Here is a 17,892-nt window from a genome sequence, read left to right as displayed (position 1 = left end):
AAAGGTCCATCTAGTCAAAGTTTCTTGTGTCCAGGTAGAGTGGATCAGGGAGGGGAGCCACAAATGTTTAGACTTGGTCAAGTTTCCTTTTCTTTGGCTAGTGACTAATCAGATGAACTCTAAGAAAGGTTCTCCTCATTGATAAATAGAGACATATAATGAAATAATGTTCCACTAAACCCAGAACGTTTTTCTGATTCTGTATGAAGTTTGGAACTGCAGCAACCACCTTGCCATCCAGAGGGGAACAAAGTCAATTTACTTAGAATTGCAGAGCAAAAGAAAGGGGAATGGAGGTGGTGGGAGAAAACAGGTTCTTGATGACATAGACTGTCACTGAAAGTGAGTCTAAAAGACTCTTTGCAACCCCATGGGCTATAGCCCACCAGGCTCCCCTGTCCATGGGATTTCCCAGGCAAGAATACTGGAGTGAGTTGCTATTCCCTTCTCTAGGAGATCTTCCCAACCCAGGGATCAAACCCAGGTATCCCACATTGCAGGCAGATTCTTTACCATCTGAGCCTGCAAGGAAGCTCTGATGACATTAAACAGCTAAATTTTCCAGCCTTGATACTGTCCAACAAGAGTTAGGTGAGATTTCCTGTTAAAACAAGACAGTAAATCTTCCTACTGCTTATACTGTAGGAAGCAAGTTACACTAGGGTTTTGCAACTTACTTTAGAAGAAACTGGTCTACCTATAGAATTCTGTAGGGTATCAACTGGGAGGGACAAGACTTTTGGAACGTAGGCATTAACCAGGAGATTATACAAGGTTGTCCCATATGATCCCAGTTAGAAAGGAAAAGGCCTGTTGATGACTGTCATGTCTAAGAAATGTCACGTTTTACTGACCCTCAGGAACATTTAAAAGACTGCTTTAGTTGTCCCAAATTCCCAGCTAGTAACAAAAAGAATGCCTTATTTGAAGTTTCTTCAAACAGCCTGGCAGTAGGGAGGAGAAAGAGGAGGAGAGAGACACCAATTTACAGTGACCCGGCACAGAGAATGTTCTTTTAGGCATTCTGCTCAAGAATAAAGAGCCCTGTTTTCCCTAAGCACAAACACAAGACTACCTCACTCAACTTTTCACCAAGGCTTACCGGTGTGAAAAATAAAGGTTTCTTGAAAACTGGCTCCTGCTGCTGATAGAATAATACCCACCGCAGTAAGTAAGGCCCCATTCTTCTCTCATAAAGCAAATTCCAAAAGGCACAGAGCTCCTTCAGTCTGCCTAATCCCTTCCTCCAGTCTCCTCACTGCCTAACCTGGGACTCCAGTGGTAAATACTGTTCACCAGCAAACTGCAATGGTAGATTTTCTTGGCACTATTGATCTGCATGTTTGCAGCAGCTTTTCTTATTGAGTTCTAGGTGCTCTGCATCCCTGCAACACTCCTTACATAAGCAAAATGAGTTCCTGAGTGACACTGACAGCACTAACCCTCAGGTTCAGGGCCTTGAAAGTGCCCGGTTCCCAGTTGCTCAGCGTGGCTGACTGTTTTGATGCCAGACTGTAACCGGCAGGCTCCTCTGTCCGTGGAATTTTTTCCAGGCAAGAATACTGGAGTGGGTTGCCCTCTCCTTCTCTGGGGGAATCTTCCCACCCAAGGGATCAAACTCGGATCCTGTGCCTCCTGCACTGCAGGTGGAGTCTCTACTTCTGAGCCACCGGGGTCAAAGTGCACAGGCGATTCTAAACGTGGCCAAGCAGATGACTTGCTCCAGTTTAGGATTAGCTGTTAACAACCACCTTAAAAAAATAAATGAAACAAAACTAATGTCAAAACTTATGGGGTTTTTGGGGGCTGGCTAGCTATTTATATAGAAAAATTGAGAAATGTGAAGTTATGAGATGAAGGCTGAAATTTAAAAGTGCAAGTCATCTCTCACTGAGTTTAACTTAACAGGCTTCTTACCAGTCTTTCCGTCCCAAGTTCCACACCCCATTCCCAGTCTCCAGCACAACCAGAGTAGGAATTTTAAAACAAAATTTTATTATCTCGCTTCTTGCTTAGATCCCATTCAAAGGACAAAGTCCAGATTTTTGGCTAGATACACAGTGTAACTCTTCATGATCTGACCTCTGCCTCCACTCTGGTCTGGCCTCATCGTTCATCAGTCTCCACCTAACTCGTACTAATTCACACTCATCCCTGAGGATGAACTAGATTAGTGGAGAGGTGACAGTTAAGAGCACTGGCTCTGTGACTAAGTAAGGTAAGTTACATCTTTAGGCCTTAGCCTAGTCACCTGTAAGATCAAGACAATTAAAAGTAACCACCATGTAGGCCTCCACTGAGCACTCTCATCCCAATGAAGGCTTGGAAATATTATCTATTGTTTTTATTATTACATACCTGTTAGTTGTTGTTTAGCCGCTAAGTCGTGTCTGACTCTTGACCTCATAGACTGCAGCCCGCCAGGCTCCTATTTCCATGGGATTTTCTGGGCAAGAACACTGGAGTGGGTTGCTATTGCCTTCTCCAGGGGATCTTCCCAATCCAGCAATTGAACCTGCATCTCCCACACATGCAGGTGGATTTTTTACCACTGAGAAGCGAGGGAAGCCCACGTATTAGCTGAGTTCCCTATATATGCTGTCATAGCACTCATCATTTCACATTATAATTGGCTGTTAACTAGTCTCTTAACACCTGACCAGGGGTTTTCAACTACTCTCTCTGCTCCCCTCCACCACCACCAACACATACCCAGGACCCCTGAGATGCAGGATGTGTAACTAACCCACTCCCATGATAAGTATAACCCACTCTGGCAAGTGATTCTTAGGGAACTGTCACCCCTGGTTCAAGTTTTCACCTCAAACAGTGGTTCTCAACTGGGGAAGATTCTGCCTCCCAGGGGACATGTGGCAATGTCTGGAGACATTGTTTGGCTACTGTAACTCAAGGGAGGTACTACTGGCACCTAGAGGTTAAAAGCCAAGAAAACTGCTAAAGAGACTATAATGCAAATGGCAGGCCCCAAATACAAAGAATCACCTATCTCAAAATGTCAATGGCATCAAGGCAGAGAAACCGTGACTCAGCAGTAGGTTCAGGAATTACTTTATCACCAGCATCAAAACAATGCCAGACAAATTAGAAGCATTTCACAAATGCTGCAGAAACAGGAGCCTATAATTAAAGCATATGCTGTTAACAATTTAAGTCATCACAATTTATAACCAGTATGCATAAACACATGGAAACCAGCTAATCCCTACTGGCAAATCACTATAGGTCCTTTCCATAAAGATCAACAGAATATATTTTTCCTATTGTTTTCAAATCAACACTTCACTCTAAAAATCCTTTCTATTTAATCTCTTCTACTGAAATAATGCTGCCTACCACAGGAGCACCAAGATAGAAGACCACAACGATTGGTGTTCTTTAAAACTGAAAAGCCTGAAAATGCTAACACCCACACTCCCTCTCACAGGGCAGTCAGAGGCAGATGCTGGCACCTCTTATCATATGCTTTGAGCTACAATTCATCAATCACTGAAATTCAAATGAATGCAGGGGTTGTACATGGCAGTTTCACAGAGAAAAGAAAAAAAATTCAACGTCAAGTATCATTAATAAAGTTGACATGCTTTTCTGCTCACATATAAAGGACAAGCAAGGGCAACATGCACAGCCTTGTCTTAGGCACCATCTGTTAACTCAAAATTACAAGGTCTTCTACGCTTTAAGATAAAGAATAATGAAGCTGGAAGAAGTGGTAGACAAATATTAGAAATGTAACTGAGAATGAACTGGCAGAACAGATAAAGGATGTGCTTAAAGTCTGCAATTCTTCTAAAAGAGCAAAGCAACCTACAAACATTTATCAAGACTGACTTAAAAAGACGAAGCATGTTTTTCCCATAAGACACAGAATATATCCAATGTCATCTTTCATATCTAGAAAAACTTCAATGCCTCCTCATGTAGGTAGCGTAACACATTTAATGAATGAGCAAATGAAGTATCTGCAGATATTCCCCTCGAAACTGCCCCTTCTAGTAAGATATATCCTTTTATATAGTCAACTATTTTGCCTTCCCCTGTAATTAATGTCCTAGTGAATCAAACTCAGTGGCACAATGAATGCTATTTTCAGATGAAGCATGTCAAATAGTAGGTAACACCTCAGTAACTGTTTCATTAAACCAACCACTCCTCACCACCACCAAAGAGACGATTATTCCGCTTCCCGCCAGTTATGACTTTCTCATGCCTTACCGTCCTCTGGGGCAGCAGAAGCTCCTTCAGGTAGAACAGGCTGTAGCTCCCCAGTTTCCGAGTTATTTTCCAAATCAGTCATTTGCATTCCTTCCAGACGACTTCCTTTAGCATTAGTCCTCAAAGAGGGAGAAATGACCTTATATTTTTGTATAACCAGTCAGTGATATGATAATCTAGATTTCCTTTCTTCTGAGCAAACTAATAGGGTATGGAACGCTGGGGTTTAATACTAAATTTCAAGTTTTAGTTTTAAAAGATTCACTTACAATGAAAGGTTATAAAGTGGTAGCTTGCATCAATGTCAATATCCTGGCTGTGACAATATATCAGCATTTTGCAAAATGTTATCATTAGGGGAAACAATGTAAGGTACACAGGCTCTCTCTATCCTTTCTTAAGAATAATTGCATGTGAATCTACAATTATCTCAAGAATTCCTAAAAATAAATAGAAATGAAAGTCCTTAATAATACATACTTACCAACACAGACATACAGAACAGACTTATGGACATGACTGGCAGGGGAGGAAGCAAAGGGTGGGATGATGGAGAGAGTAACATGGAAACAAACATTACCATATATAAGAGACTGCTGCTGCTGCTGCTGCTGCTGCTAAGTCGCTTCAGTCGTGTCCAACTCTGGGCGACCCCATAGATGGCAGCCCACCAGCCTCCCCCGTCCCTGGGATTCTCCAGGCAAGAACACTGGAGTGGGTTGCCATTTCCTTCTCCAATGCATGAGTGAAAAGTGAAAGTGACGTCACTCAGTCGTGTCCGACTCTCAGCGACCCCATGGACTGCAGCCCACCAGGCTCCTGTGTCCATGGGATTTTCCAGGTAAGGGTACTGGAATGGGGTGCCACTGCCTTCTCCAATATAAGAGACAGCCAACGGGAATTTGCTATATGACTCAGGAAACTCAAACTGGGGCTCAGTAACAACCTAGATGGATGGGATGGGGAGAGAGGTGGAAGGGATGGTGTAGTGGGAGGGGACATGGGCTGATTTATGTTGATGCTTGGTAGAAACCAAAACAATACTATAAAGCAATCATCCTTCATTTAAAAATAAATAAAATAATAATAATAACATGTTCTCACCAATATGGAAAGACTTTTAAGGTATACTGAATGAGAAAATAAGGTGTACCATTTTTATTAGAAAAAAAACTATATGGCCACAGTTATTTAAATATGCATGAAAACTAAGAAGATGCAGCATATATAAAAAATTAAGAACAGCAGGAATGTGTGTGGGCAGGAGATGGAAAACAAAGCAGATGGGAGAAAGATGGGGAAATGATATTCTTTTTTTAACTTCCATTTTGAACCATTTATTATTAGTATTTAAAATTTTTGCTTATGCTACCTTAAATCAGGCAAGGAAAAAAAGACACAAGCTAGAAAACATCACATGAGCCAGGCTGGCAGTATAATTAACCATAAAATGATGGGGGTTACAGCTATGAGCTTTACACAATTATAAAGGATTTTACAGTCTACAAAAACTATACATTTGTACATATTTAATCTTTATGACTAAAGGCAGATATAAATCTCTGTAACAAAATATAAAAGCTAGTTACAGCTTTCATCTTAAAAGGAACCTGTGTAAAACCAGACTAGGAAATGGGGAGGACAAGACCGTCTCCAGCGATTATCACATGTTTCCCCTGCTTAAACCTGAGCTAAAGCAGAAAGCAAAGCCACCAGCTGTCCTTTTAGATTTGGTAATTATTCAGATCTAAAAACTCTATGAAATACAGTAAATTTAAGGGATATTAATCTTCCTCTAAATTTAATCCAAAGTTCTCTTCAAAGTCTCCAAGGTAAAACTATTCCATTGTTTAAAATTAGAGATGAGATTTCATAGCCATAAAATAGATCAGCAGATGGATATTAAAGGTCATCTGCACATCCACAGACAATATGCTCCACATTCACTCTCTTAGGCGGATCAAAGTTTAATTGACATGACTGGGATTTGAGTTCATGCTTCCTGGGAGAGAAATAAAGGTACCACTGACCATGTATATATACCTTTTCAGGAAATTCCAACCATGTATTTTGAGGACACTTTCATAAAAGGAAAAAAGGGTGAGATGAAAGCAGAAAAGCAGTGGTAAAATTAAATTGCCAGAAGGTCTCTGTTCCACACAAAATTCCTGTAAAAGACCTATGGCCACAATAAAGTCCAGCACAAATGTGTATGAAAAGCATGGGACAGATGGGAAAAAAAGTTGACACAAAACTTCACAATAAAGAGGTCACACAAGGTTATAGATTATTATCCTAACTTCAGTGAAAATGAGCTCTAACTTACCCAAACTGAACTTCTGCTACTATCTCATTCAGTTAAAGAAACAAGAAAGGTCTCTGATACTTTAAAAGTTCCTTTTTAACACAATAAATAAATAATCTGCTAAAAAATTAACATAGTAGGAATTTATTTTGTTTATTACATTGTAGATTTATAAGTGCCAACCAAAGCTATTAGCTATTATTCTATTATATAAACAAAAGAACTTCATTTACCCCAAGGTGACCATTTTTCTTCTTTTTTCAGCAACAGGTATGCCACTGAAAACTGCAACGACGGCAGCATCTGAACCCAAAGCTTGACACTGCCGATCTTCAGACTTCGGCAGAATGTCACTGATACTGACGTGGGTCAAGGCTCGGGGAGAACTGCGCCTGCTCCCAGACTGAGAGCTTCCTGGGGAAACTACAAAAAAGGAAGGGTATATTCAGAAGGAAGGCAAACAAAAAAAGGTTCTCTCTCTGGTTTCTACTTACTTAGTCGCTAAGTCGTGTCTGACAATTTGCAACCCCACTGACTGTAGCCCACCAGGCTCCTCTGTCCATGGGATTCTCCAGGCAAGAGTACTGGAATGGATTGCCATTTCCTTCTCCAGGGGATCTTCCCAACCCAGGGATCAAACCCTGGGGTCCAACACTGCAGTTTCCACTCAGGAGATCTCATTATCCGTACATTTTTAAACTGCAGGAAAACTCAAAAACAACTTTTTGATGCCAGGTATTTAAATCTCAGGAGTCCAGAACATGAAGCCAGATGGCCGTACTTTCTTACTGATGGTCTGTTCCGTCATGTGATCAAGGGGTTTTCAACCTGAGTTCCAGCATTTGGTGCCTTTAAAGCAGCTATACCATAAGGTCAGTTTCAACAGACATCTATCTACCAAAATTACATTCTGAACTCTCCAAACTCACCTTCAGCTAGAGTCTGACAGTCGCCCTTTGAACGGTTATTTTCCCCAGAGTCTATTGCTCTTCGAAGAGACAGACTCCCTGCTATACTGGACCGAGCAGGCTTGGGTGAATGACTCTTCTTATTTGTGGCTGCAAAGACATTTAAAAACATTTCTGATTATGATAAAATGGCACAAAACTTACTACCTAGGCAACCAGAGAAAGGTTTCATCTTACCATACATGGAAGGAATTCCCATCTACTGTGTCCAAAAATAAACAGAACACTCTGGTCCCAATTGGTTTATTTGAGGTTTTATGCCAAAAACATTCCTATTTCATTGCTCGTGTTCTTACAAAAGTAGAAAATTATCAGTGAACTCCAAAAGAAAAATCATACCAAACACAAACTTCAATCTCAATTCAATTAAACCAAGTACCAAGAACAAAACAATAACCACCAAAACACCTGGAAACTATAAAACATTATTGGGTTAAAAAATAAATCAATGCTGAATTAGAAACAAACCACAATTATAATACTTTAAGATGTCTGTAGCTAAAACAGTAATTAGAGGAAAATGTATAGCCTTAAAATGAATTAAAAAAAAAAAACCTGAAACAAAAAGAAATAAGAATGCAGAAGAGATGCATTAAAAGGTAATGAACAGGTTCAATAAGGTAGCAGGATATAAGATCAATTACCAACTGACTTTTTACATAGCAGTAAAGAATAATCTGAGAACGAAATTAAGAAAACAATTCCATTAACAAAAGCATCAAATAGAATAAAATACTCAGGGAAAATTTTAACAAAGAAATGTAAGACCTGAACATGGAAAACTATCACACATTGTTGAAATAAAGACAAAAGGGAAAATACTGTGTTCATTAACTCAATACTGCTAACATAGCATTATTCCCAAACTTGGTCTATAATACAGATTCAACACAATCCCTGTAAAAATTTCAGCTGTCTTTTCATTGTTGATGTTGCAGATATTGACAAGCTGATCCTAAAATTCATACAAAAATGAAAAAGATCCAGAATACTTCAAAGCAATCTTGAACTGAGGACTCATATGATTTCACAACTCTGCTGTAAAAGTACAGTATTCAAGACTGTGGTAAAGGAAAAAAAAAAAAAAAGATCAATGGAACAGAATTCAGAGTTCAGAAAGAAAACATTATATTTATGGTCAATTAATTTTTGACAAGGAAACCAAGACAATCCAAGTGGGACAAAGGGAGAAAAGATGGACAAAAACAAGTGCTGATAAGAATATGGTGGCACTGGAATCCTTATACACTGCTGAAGAATGTAAAATGGTGCAGCTGCTATGAAAACAGTATGCTCCTGCTGTGCTAAGCCCAGTCATATCTGACTACTTGCGATCCTATGGGCAGTAACCAGGGTCCCCTGTCCATGGGATTTCCCAGGCAAGAAAACTGGAGTGGGTTGCCATTTCTTCCTCCAGGGGATCTTCCCAACCCAGGGACCAAACCCGCGTCTCCTGTGTTGCAGGAGGATTCTTTACCACTGAGTCATCAGAAAAGCCCACAAAACAGTAAGGCCTTGTCTCCAAAAATTAAACTTAGTTCTCATATAATCCAGCAATCCCATTCCTAAGCATATACTTAAGGTGAACAGAAACATAGATTCACACAAAAAATCACACCTGAATAGTCATAGCATCATAATTCATTACAGCCAAAAAAGTAGAAATAAAAAATTGAAGTCCTCAACAACTGAGGAGCAGATCAAACAAAAAGTGGTGCCCACAAACAATGAGGTATCATTCAGCCTTAAAACAAAATGAAAAAAGACATGTTACAACACAGATGGCCCCTGAAAACAGTTTGCTAAGTCAGAGCAGTCAGAATACAAAAGGCTTCATGTTGTGTGACTCCATTTATATGGAAACTCCATTTATATGGAAAGTCCAGAAGAAGCAAATCCATACGGGCAAAATAGATAAGCAATTACCAGGATATAAGGGGAAGGGGAAGAAGGGAAGTAGGGGCTCCTGGGTATGGAGTTTATGGGAAGAGTAAATGCAGCTCTTTGCCCCTTTCCTGTCTGCCCATCTATTCTCCTCTAACCTTAAAAGAACCCAATTATAGGATGAGATCATGAGGCAATTTAATCCAACTTCTGACTCCTCCTCTCCTGAATGCACACCTTGCCTTGCTGATTCTTTTCCTAGATAAAAAGAAGAATGAAGAATTAAGCAGTCGAAAAAACTGACTAGCTCTCTACTTCCAATCCCTGGAGGAGGGCAAGGCCAGTATTCCTGCCTGGAGAATCCTCATGGACAGAGGAGCCTGGCGGGCTACAGTCCATGCAGTAGCAAAGAGTCAACTGAGAGACAAAGCAAGCTACTTCCAATGGCGCCCCCAAGCAATCCTTGATCACTTGGGCAAGATAATTGATAAATCTGAAGGGACAGGCAGCCAATTTGCATGCTGTAAGAACGATGCAGAACCCAACCTCCTGCCTCAATTCACTGAGATTCTCCTCCCAACACCCGCATTTTTCCCTTTAAAAAAACTGTCACAGCTGAGCACATGCCTTGGGCTTGGTCTTTGGACATAAGTCCACCAACTCCTCAAACTGCTGGCTTTTCTGATTAAAGACATCTTTTCTTTCTACTGACACTTCTCTCTCAAATTACTGGCTTTTAAGCAGTCAGCAGCCAAACCTAATTTCAATAATAAGAGGAATGATGAAAATGTCCTAGAGATGGATGATGGTGAATGTCACAAAACTCTGTAATAAAAAACTGATGAACTGTACATTTAGGGGGGGAAAAAGATGCTGTGAGAAAAAATTATGACCAATTTCTTCACTGAAAAGTAAACATGAACTACTGGTTAAGGAAAGAAAATGAGGAGATGCATTAACAGAAGTGAAGGCAGAAATTAACATAATAGACAGACAGACACCACCCTTAAGTGGCAGAAAGCGAAGAGCAACTAAAGAGTTTCTTGATGAAAGTCAAAGAGGAGAGTGAAAAAGTTGGCTTAAAACTCAACATTCAAAACACTAAGATCATGGCATCTGATTTCATCACTTCCTGGCAAGTAGATGGGGAAACAACGGAAACAGTGACAGACTTTATTTTCCTGGGCTCCAAAATCACTGCAGATGGTGACTGCAGCCATGAAATTAAGACGTTTGCTCCTTGGAAGAAAGTTATGACCAACCTAGAGAGCACATTAAAAAGCAGAGACACTATTTTGCCAACTAAGGTCCGTCTAGTCACAGTAATGGGGTTTTTCCAGTAGTCATGTATGGATGTGAGAGTTGGATCATAAAGAAGGCTGAGTGCTGAACAATTGATGCTTTTGAACTGTGGTGTTGGAGAAGACTCTTGAGAGTCCCTCGGACTGCAAGAAGATCCAACCAGTCAATCCTAAAGGAAATCAATTCTGAATATTCACTGGAAGGACTGATGCTAAAGCTGAAGCTCCAATACTTTGGTCACCTGATGCGAAGAACTGACACACTGGAAAAGGCCCTGATGCTGGGAAAGATTGAAGGCAGGAGGAGAAGGGGATGAGAGAGGACAAGATGGTTAGATGGCATCACCAACTCGACGGATATGAGTTTGAGCAACCTCCGGGAGATGGTGAAGGATAGGAAAGCCTGGCGTTCTACAGTCCAAGGGGTCACAAAGACTCAGACCCGACTGAGTGACTGAGCAACAACAATAAGAAGATGAAATAAATCTAAGAACTAGTTCTCTGAAGAGATGAATAAAATGGACAAGCTTCTAACAAGTCAAGGGAAAAAATAAGAAAACACAAACAAGCAATGATATAATAAAAAGTTAGCATCTCATATGCAGAGGGAGTTTTTAAAATTTAAGGAACAGAGTAAATGACTTTATGCCAATACATTTATCTAATAAAATGAATTTGCTAGGAAAATTAATTATGAAAATTGATATAAGAAGCAAAAGAAATATGAGGACACCAGTAAACACACAGAAATGAAAAAGGCTGTTTGAAGTTTTATTCCCCAAAGAATTACTCAATAATTTTATAGATGAATTTCATTACACTTTTAACAAACACATGTCATGTTAAAATAATTTCTCAGCATAGAAAAGAACAAAGGCTTCTGAATTTATTCTATGCAATTGGCATAAAATCACAACTAAAATATGTTAATGATAGAATAATGAAACCACAGCTCAATTTTACTTATTTACTACATATTCAAGAATCCTAAGAATTAGCTGGGACTTCCTGGTGGTCCAGTGGTTTTAAGACTCCACATTTCCACTGCAGGGAGCACAGGTTTGATCCCTGGTTGAAGAAGAACTAAGATCCCACATGTGCAAAGAACAAGGGGATAACTTTATAGTCAGTCCTGCTTATCAGTAATTCAGCATCCAAAGACTCAACCAACTGTGGATTTACTGAAAACACTCTGTGGATAGGATGACCATACAGTACAAACCCATGTTGCTCAGAGTCAACCATGCAGTAAAAAATTACAAACCACAACCAAGCAGACAGGCTCATCCTAGAATTCCAGGCGTGGTCAGTATTAAATAACGCAATTCTCTGTGCTCACAGAGTAAAAGGGCAAAATATGAATATTTTGACAGATGACAAACAAGCATCTGATATCATTCTATACAACTTCTTGACTTAGAAAAACTCTTAGTAAGTACTGTTGACTGAAAAAAAAGGTACAACCTAAAAGTTGAGAGTTATGTCTTATTTGGCAGTTTCTGAGGACTTCTGAGGGACCACTCTGAAGAGTCAAGGGAGGAAAAATATAAGGGTTTTTGCAACAAACACCAGGTAACTGGAACACCAAAAGATGACAGTTAATTTAAAAAACACAAGATATCACAAGTTAACAAATTCAGCACTTTTCTACATAAGGGAAGATGCAAGAGTCTGAGCTCACTGAAATCATTCCTTTAATATGCACTTCAGCAATCTAAGGGCTTCCTGATAGCTCAGGTGGTAAAGAATCCACCTGCAATGCAGGAAACCCTGGTTCGATTCCTGGGTCAGGAAGATCCATTGGAGAAGGGATAGGCTACCCACTCCAGTATTCTGGCCTGAAGAATTCCATGGACTGTATAGTCCATGGGGATGCAAAGAGTCGACACAACTGAGCAACTCTCACTTTCACTTCACTCAGCAATCCAGGGCCAGTATCCTGTTCTTTCTCATTCACAGTTCCTTTAAGACTCTCCCATTCTCAGTTCCCTCAGGAAGGTGTAGTGGCTTGAAGGCTGTAACATCCTCTGTCTACTGCTATGGCACAGCTTTTTCATTCACAACAGGAAAAGAAGTACTTGGTGAAATGGTGAAAGTCACAGGTTCTAAGGTTCCAGTTCTTGGCTCTGCAATTACCACTGTGAAACTCCAGGAACCTTTAATGCCCTGTGCCTCAGTTTCTTTTCCTGTAAGGTGGGGATAAAAATAACTTCCCTCACAGAGTTATTGTTGGGATTAAGTGAGTTAATACATGTGACTTAGACTACTTAGAATAGTATCTGTTAAATAATAAACACTTCATAAATGTTAACCATTATTGCGGTTAGGAAAAGGGTATCTTTTTCAACTCTATAAAAACTACCTTTTGAAACATATAGCAAAATTTAAACTTAATGAAATAAAAACTAAGCAATTCCTAAATAGAGTTTAAAACATTACAAAAATTCTCTGCTATTAGTTAACATCATTCCAAGATCCCAGCCTAGACAATACAATATGAAAAGTAAATAAGCAGGAGAGGAGTGGATAAGCTATGACTTTTGCTGAAGATATGACTATATACTTAGGAAATTCAATATAATTGACTATAAAACTTAGACTTTAAAAAACTCATTAAGTGGGCTAAACACAAAATAAACATATAAAAACCAACAGCCTTCCTACCAACAGCCTTCCTATAACCAATAACCCAACAGTTAGAATACATTATGGAAGGAAAAAGAGATCCTATCACAATAGCAACCTAAATTATAATGTATCTAGAAAACTAAAACGCTGAAGAAATACAGGTCTATAACAGAAAATTACTGTTAGGCTCTCGGTTGTGTCCGACTCTGTTACCCCATGGACTGTAACCCACCAGGCTCCTCTGAAAAATGGAATTCTCCAAGGAAGAATACTGGAGTGGGTAGTCATTCCTTTCTCCAGGGGATCTTCCTGACCCATGGATCAAACCCAGGTCTCCTGCACTGCAGGTGGACACTTTACCATCTGAACCACCAAGGATGACTCGAATAAATGGAAACACCACATTACGCAGTTTGAATGCTTTAATACTTAAAAGATGTCAATTCATCAAATTAAATGTTAATTTATGCATTAAATGTAACATAATTCCAGTCAAAATGTTTTTCTGGAAAAGTAAACGTGTAAGAACCATCAAAGACATCTTGAAAACAAAATGAAGGCAAACATATCACGGCATTATAAACTATAAAGCTACAATGGTTAACAAAAAGGAATGTGGGTCTGGTAGACAACGGAACAAACATTGGCTTAACAATACCAAACTGCTGTTTTGTATGTTTTAAAAAAAGTGTCCCACTGGCAATTCCACCTGGTCAAACTGTATGAATGAATTTAAAAATAGAACTATGTAAGTATGAGAATTTGGTCTATAATATAAAAAATGAATTTCATTTTGTTGAACAGAACAGACTCTTCAAAAAAATGTTTCATTTTGGTGGGTAGGCTGGGCAGGGTGGTCACTGAATTTACACACTGTCATGGAAAACAAGTTACATATGGAAAAATGAACTAAATGTAAAAAAGTTAAATAATAAAAGCAGAACCAGGAAAGTTAAGTGTTGTTTTAGAGCCGGGAAGGCCTTCAAATTAAAACATTAAACCCTCAAAGAATGAATACTATTAACAGATGGTGAAAACAAAAAATTTTAAACTTAATGTTTAGCAGAAAACAAAAACAAGTGACAACAAGGGAAGTGCCTGAAGAAATATGTAACAAAAGTTTTCTGCAAAAGTCGATCCAAAAAGCTTTACTTCTTTTGGTTTAAAATTGTCATTTCCTTGACAACTAGTTAAGGTTGGGTATCTTTTAATACATTTATCGTCCTTTGGTATTTCTTCTTACCTTAATAACTTAATCATAACCTTTACTCATTTTTCTACTAAATTATCACCTCTATTCAAAAGAATTCTATGTATTTGGCAGTTACCCCGTCCTATTCATCTCTGCTATATTATTGCCATCAGTATCCAGCATTAATATATCTCATTTTAATAAACACACATATGGAAAGCTCAGAAGTAAACCCTCACATACATGATTAACACAAGTATCCATCAAAACAAATGCACAGTGAAATATTATGCATTCATAAAAGAGAAGAAAATGTTGACATACGCTGGAACATGGATGAACCTTGAGAAGCTTATGCTAAGTGAAATAAGCCAATCACAAATAAAATAAATTTCCACTTATATGAGGTACTCAGAGTAATCAAATTCATAGACGGAAAGCAAAATGGTGGCTGCCAGGGGATCGAGAGAGAAAGAAGAGACAGCAATCATTTAACAGGTATGGAGACAGTTTCGCAAGATAAAAAGAAAGTTCTGTGGGTGCATGTTGGCACTGGTAGCAAAATATGCATGTAATATTCAATGCCGTTGATAACTACACTTAAAAAGGTTAAGATAGTAAATTTTAATAAAATGTGGTAAAATTTATCATGATTAAAATAATTTGTTTTTTAATTAAACACAAAATTACAATATAAACCAGCAATCACACTCTAGGTAAATACCCTCCAAAAAAATGAAAGCAGATACCTGAACAGATATCTGCACATACACGTTCATATCTGCGTTATTCATAATAGCCAAAAAGTGGGATAAATCCTAACGTCCATCAGGAGATGAATGGATAAACATACTATAGCATACATAAAAGGGAGTAATACTCAGCCTTACAAAGAAATGAAATTCTGACACTTGCTACAATATGAAGATTGAAGAAATTATGCTGAAGTGAAGTAAGTCAGACACAAAAAGACAAGTACTGTATGTTCCACTTATATGAGATATCTAGAATAATCAAGTTTATAGAAGCAGAAAGTGTAACAGTGGTTACCAAAGAGTATGGAAACTGGGAACACCGAGTTACTACTCAAAGTATATAAAGTGATGAACGGTGGTGACAGCTGCACAACAGCATAAATGCATCTAATGCCACTGAATTACACAGCTAACAATAATTAAGAGGCGTATATGAAAACTGGCAACAGAATAAATCCTAAGATCAAAGTATTTTCACAGGAAAAGAACATTTTATTTTTAAAATTTTGTATCTGTGAGAGGATGGATGTTCACTAAACTCGTCATGGTGATCACTTCTTGATGTATGTAAGCCAAATCACTATTTTATGCACCTTAAATTTATACAGTTCTGTAGGTTAATTACATCTCAATAAAACTAGAAGAAAAAAGGAGAGAAAAATGATAAAAATGAAGGCGTCTTTTTTTTTCCTCAAAAAAAAGTTGATAGTAAACTTTATGTTATTAATATATATATATTACCACCAAAAAAATCGAGGTAAAAAAAAGCAGATATGTTTAAGAAAAGGAAAACAAGACACAGATGTCAAACTCCTTCCTGATTCCACCACTCCTCCAGGAAGCACCCAATTTATTGTGACGCTTCTCTAAGGAGCTGAGCAGTCATGCTCTGGTTTCCCACCTCATTCACTTCTGCTATAACCCTCCATGGCAATGGTTCCAAAAAGGTACACCCAACCTTCATCTTGATGCCTCTGAATAATAGACAACCACTCCACCTTTTTTGAGATGCATTAAAAAAATTTTTTTTGAGAGTTCATTTCTTTTGTTGTTCTCTACCTTAATGATTGCTCTTTTCAATTTCTTTTGCTAGCTTCCCTAACAGGCCTTTAAATGTTTAAGTGCACAGAACCAAAACTTCTCTTTTCCATTTAAACTCCCTTCATACTTGATCCCTGGTTTTAAGCACCTGAGACTGCTGACTCCCAACTGTTTATATCCAGCTTTACCCTCACATACTTCAGATTTACGAAAGCATTCAACTGCCTATGAGATATTTTACTAGATCTAGCAGACATCTCAAACCAAACATGGTTTGTAAAAAATTCCTGACATGATGCCCCTATGGCCCACCATCCCACACCTGCTTCTTCCTATTTAACTTGCATATCAACTAGTGATACCACCAGTCACTAAGCTACTTAGACCAAACACTTAAACATCATTCTTAGTTTTTCTCTTTTCCTAAACCCTTTCTTACCAGGTTTGTGGGAAAGAACTGAGCCCTCGTGGTTTAAAATATCCACTGTATATAACAGATGAACTTCTCTCCTGTGTATCTAGAGTAGCACTAGTTATATATGATCCTTGGGAGACTTAAAAAAAGACTGGAACCTCAGTAAAGAAAGGCTGCTAGACTATGAGCAAGTCCACCTACTCAGTGCAGAAACTCCAGAGTAAGTCACAGTATTTCACACAAGCTATTGTTATAGGTTGCAAACTGGTCTTACAACTTCCACTTTCAATCCTTCTCAGACCCTCTCCACACAACAAAGCGATCTTTGTTTTAGAAGTATATCAGATCATAAACACCCCGCTGATTTTTATTGTCTAGAGACTTCCCCCTAAAATCAGAATAAAACTCAAACTGCTTACTGAGGTCTTATAAGACCCATGTGATCTAACAGAGAAGGGAAACGGCAACCCACTCCAGTATTCTTGCCTGGGAAATCCCACAGAGGAGCCTGGCGGGCTACAGTCCATGGGGTCGCAAAGTGTCAAGGCACAGCTTAGCGACTGAGCCCGTACCTGATCCAGATCTGTCTCTCTGACGTATCTCCTGTTACCCTCGCTTCTGCTTAGTTCACCATCATCAGCCAAACTGGCCTTCCTTCAGCCTTCAGACATGAAGAGTGAATCCTGATAGTGACTTTGCATTTTCCGTTCTCTACCCTGAAGAACACTTCCCCCAGACCTCCGTAGAGCTCCCCACTCCTCAACCTTCAGGTATCAGTTCAACGCTTGCCTCCTGAGAGACTTTCTTTCACTTGCTCTGCCCACCCAACTCCTCTGCTGTGGACTTCACAGGACTTTTTTATACTGAAATAATCTTTACCTGTCTATACATTTTAATGTCCAATGCCTATCACATAAGTAATGAATGCAGGATTCATGAGAGTGAAGATTTTGTCTTATTTGTTGACCAGTACAGAATAAGCAATCAAGAAATGTTAACTCTGTTAGCAGAAAATATACAAAGTCAGTTTTGGATGGAAGAAAAAGCTGTAGGTATTTGTAGTCCTAAGTAACACTGAGCGAGATATTTAAATATTATTATTCTGAAAATAACCTCTCCCCGAGTTTCCCCAATGACATATGGAGAAATAAAACTAAGAAGATCTTTTTC

The 17,892-nt window shown here is 38.8% G+C and overlaps 1 protein-coding gene across 3 annotated transcripts in view; it reads right to left on the bottom strand.

Annotated features, from left to right (window-relative positions):
- TRIM37 (tripartite motif containing 37) overlaps positions 1-17,892 on the bottom strand; it is a 145,258-nt gene that overhangs the window by 22,680 nt on the left and 104,686 nt on the right. For all 3 annotated transcript variants that reach the window (XM_040244177.1, XM_040244178.1, XM_040244179.1), the window contains 3 exons: positions 7,468-7,596; positions 6,772-6,961; positions 4,234-4,352 (listed from right to left, as the gene is read on the bottom strand). In XM_040244177.1, coding sequence (XP_040100111.1) covers positions 4,234-4,352; positions 6,772-6,961; positions 7,468-7,596 — 438 coding nt within the window. The remainder of the gene's footprint in view (positions 1-4,233; positions 4,353-6,771; positions 6,962-7,467; positions 7,597-17,892) is intronic.

This window comes from Oryx dammah, unplaced genomic scaffold (genome assembly GCF_014754425.2).
Source record: "Oryx dammah isolate SB20612 unplaced genomic scaffold, SCBI_Odam_1.1 HiC_scaffold_8, whole genome shotgun sequence".
In the NCBI taxonomy this organism is placed as follows: Eukaryota; Metazoa; Chordata; class Mammalia; order Artiodactyla; family Bovidae; genus Oryx; species Oryx dammah.
Note: the sequence above shows the minus strand (reverse complement) of the source record. Positions and strands in the feature narration are given on the sequence as shown.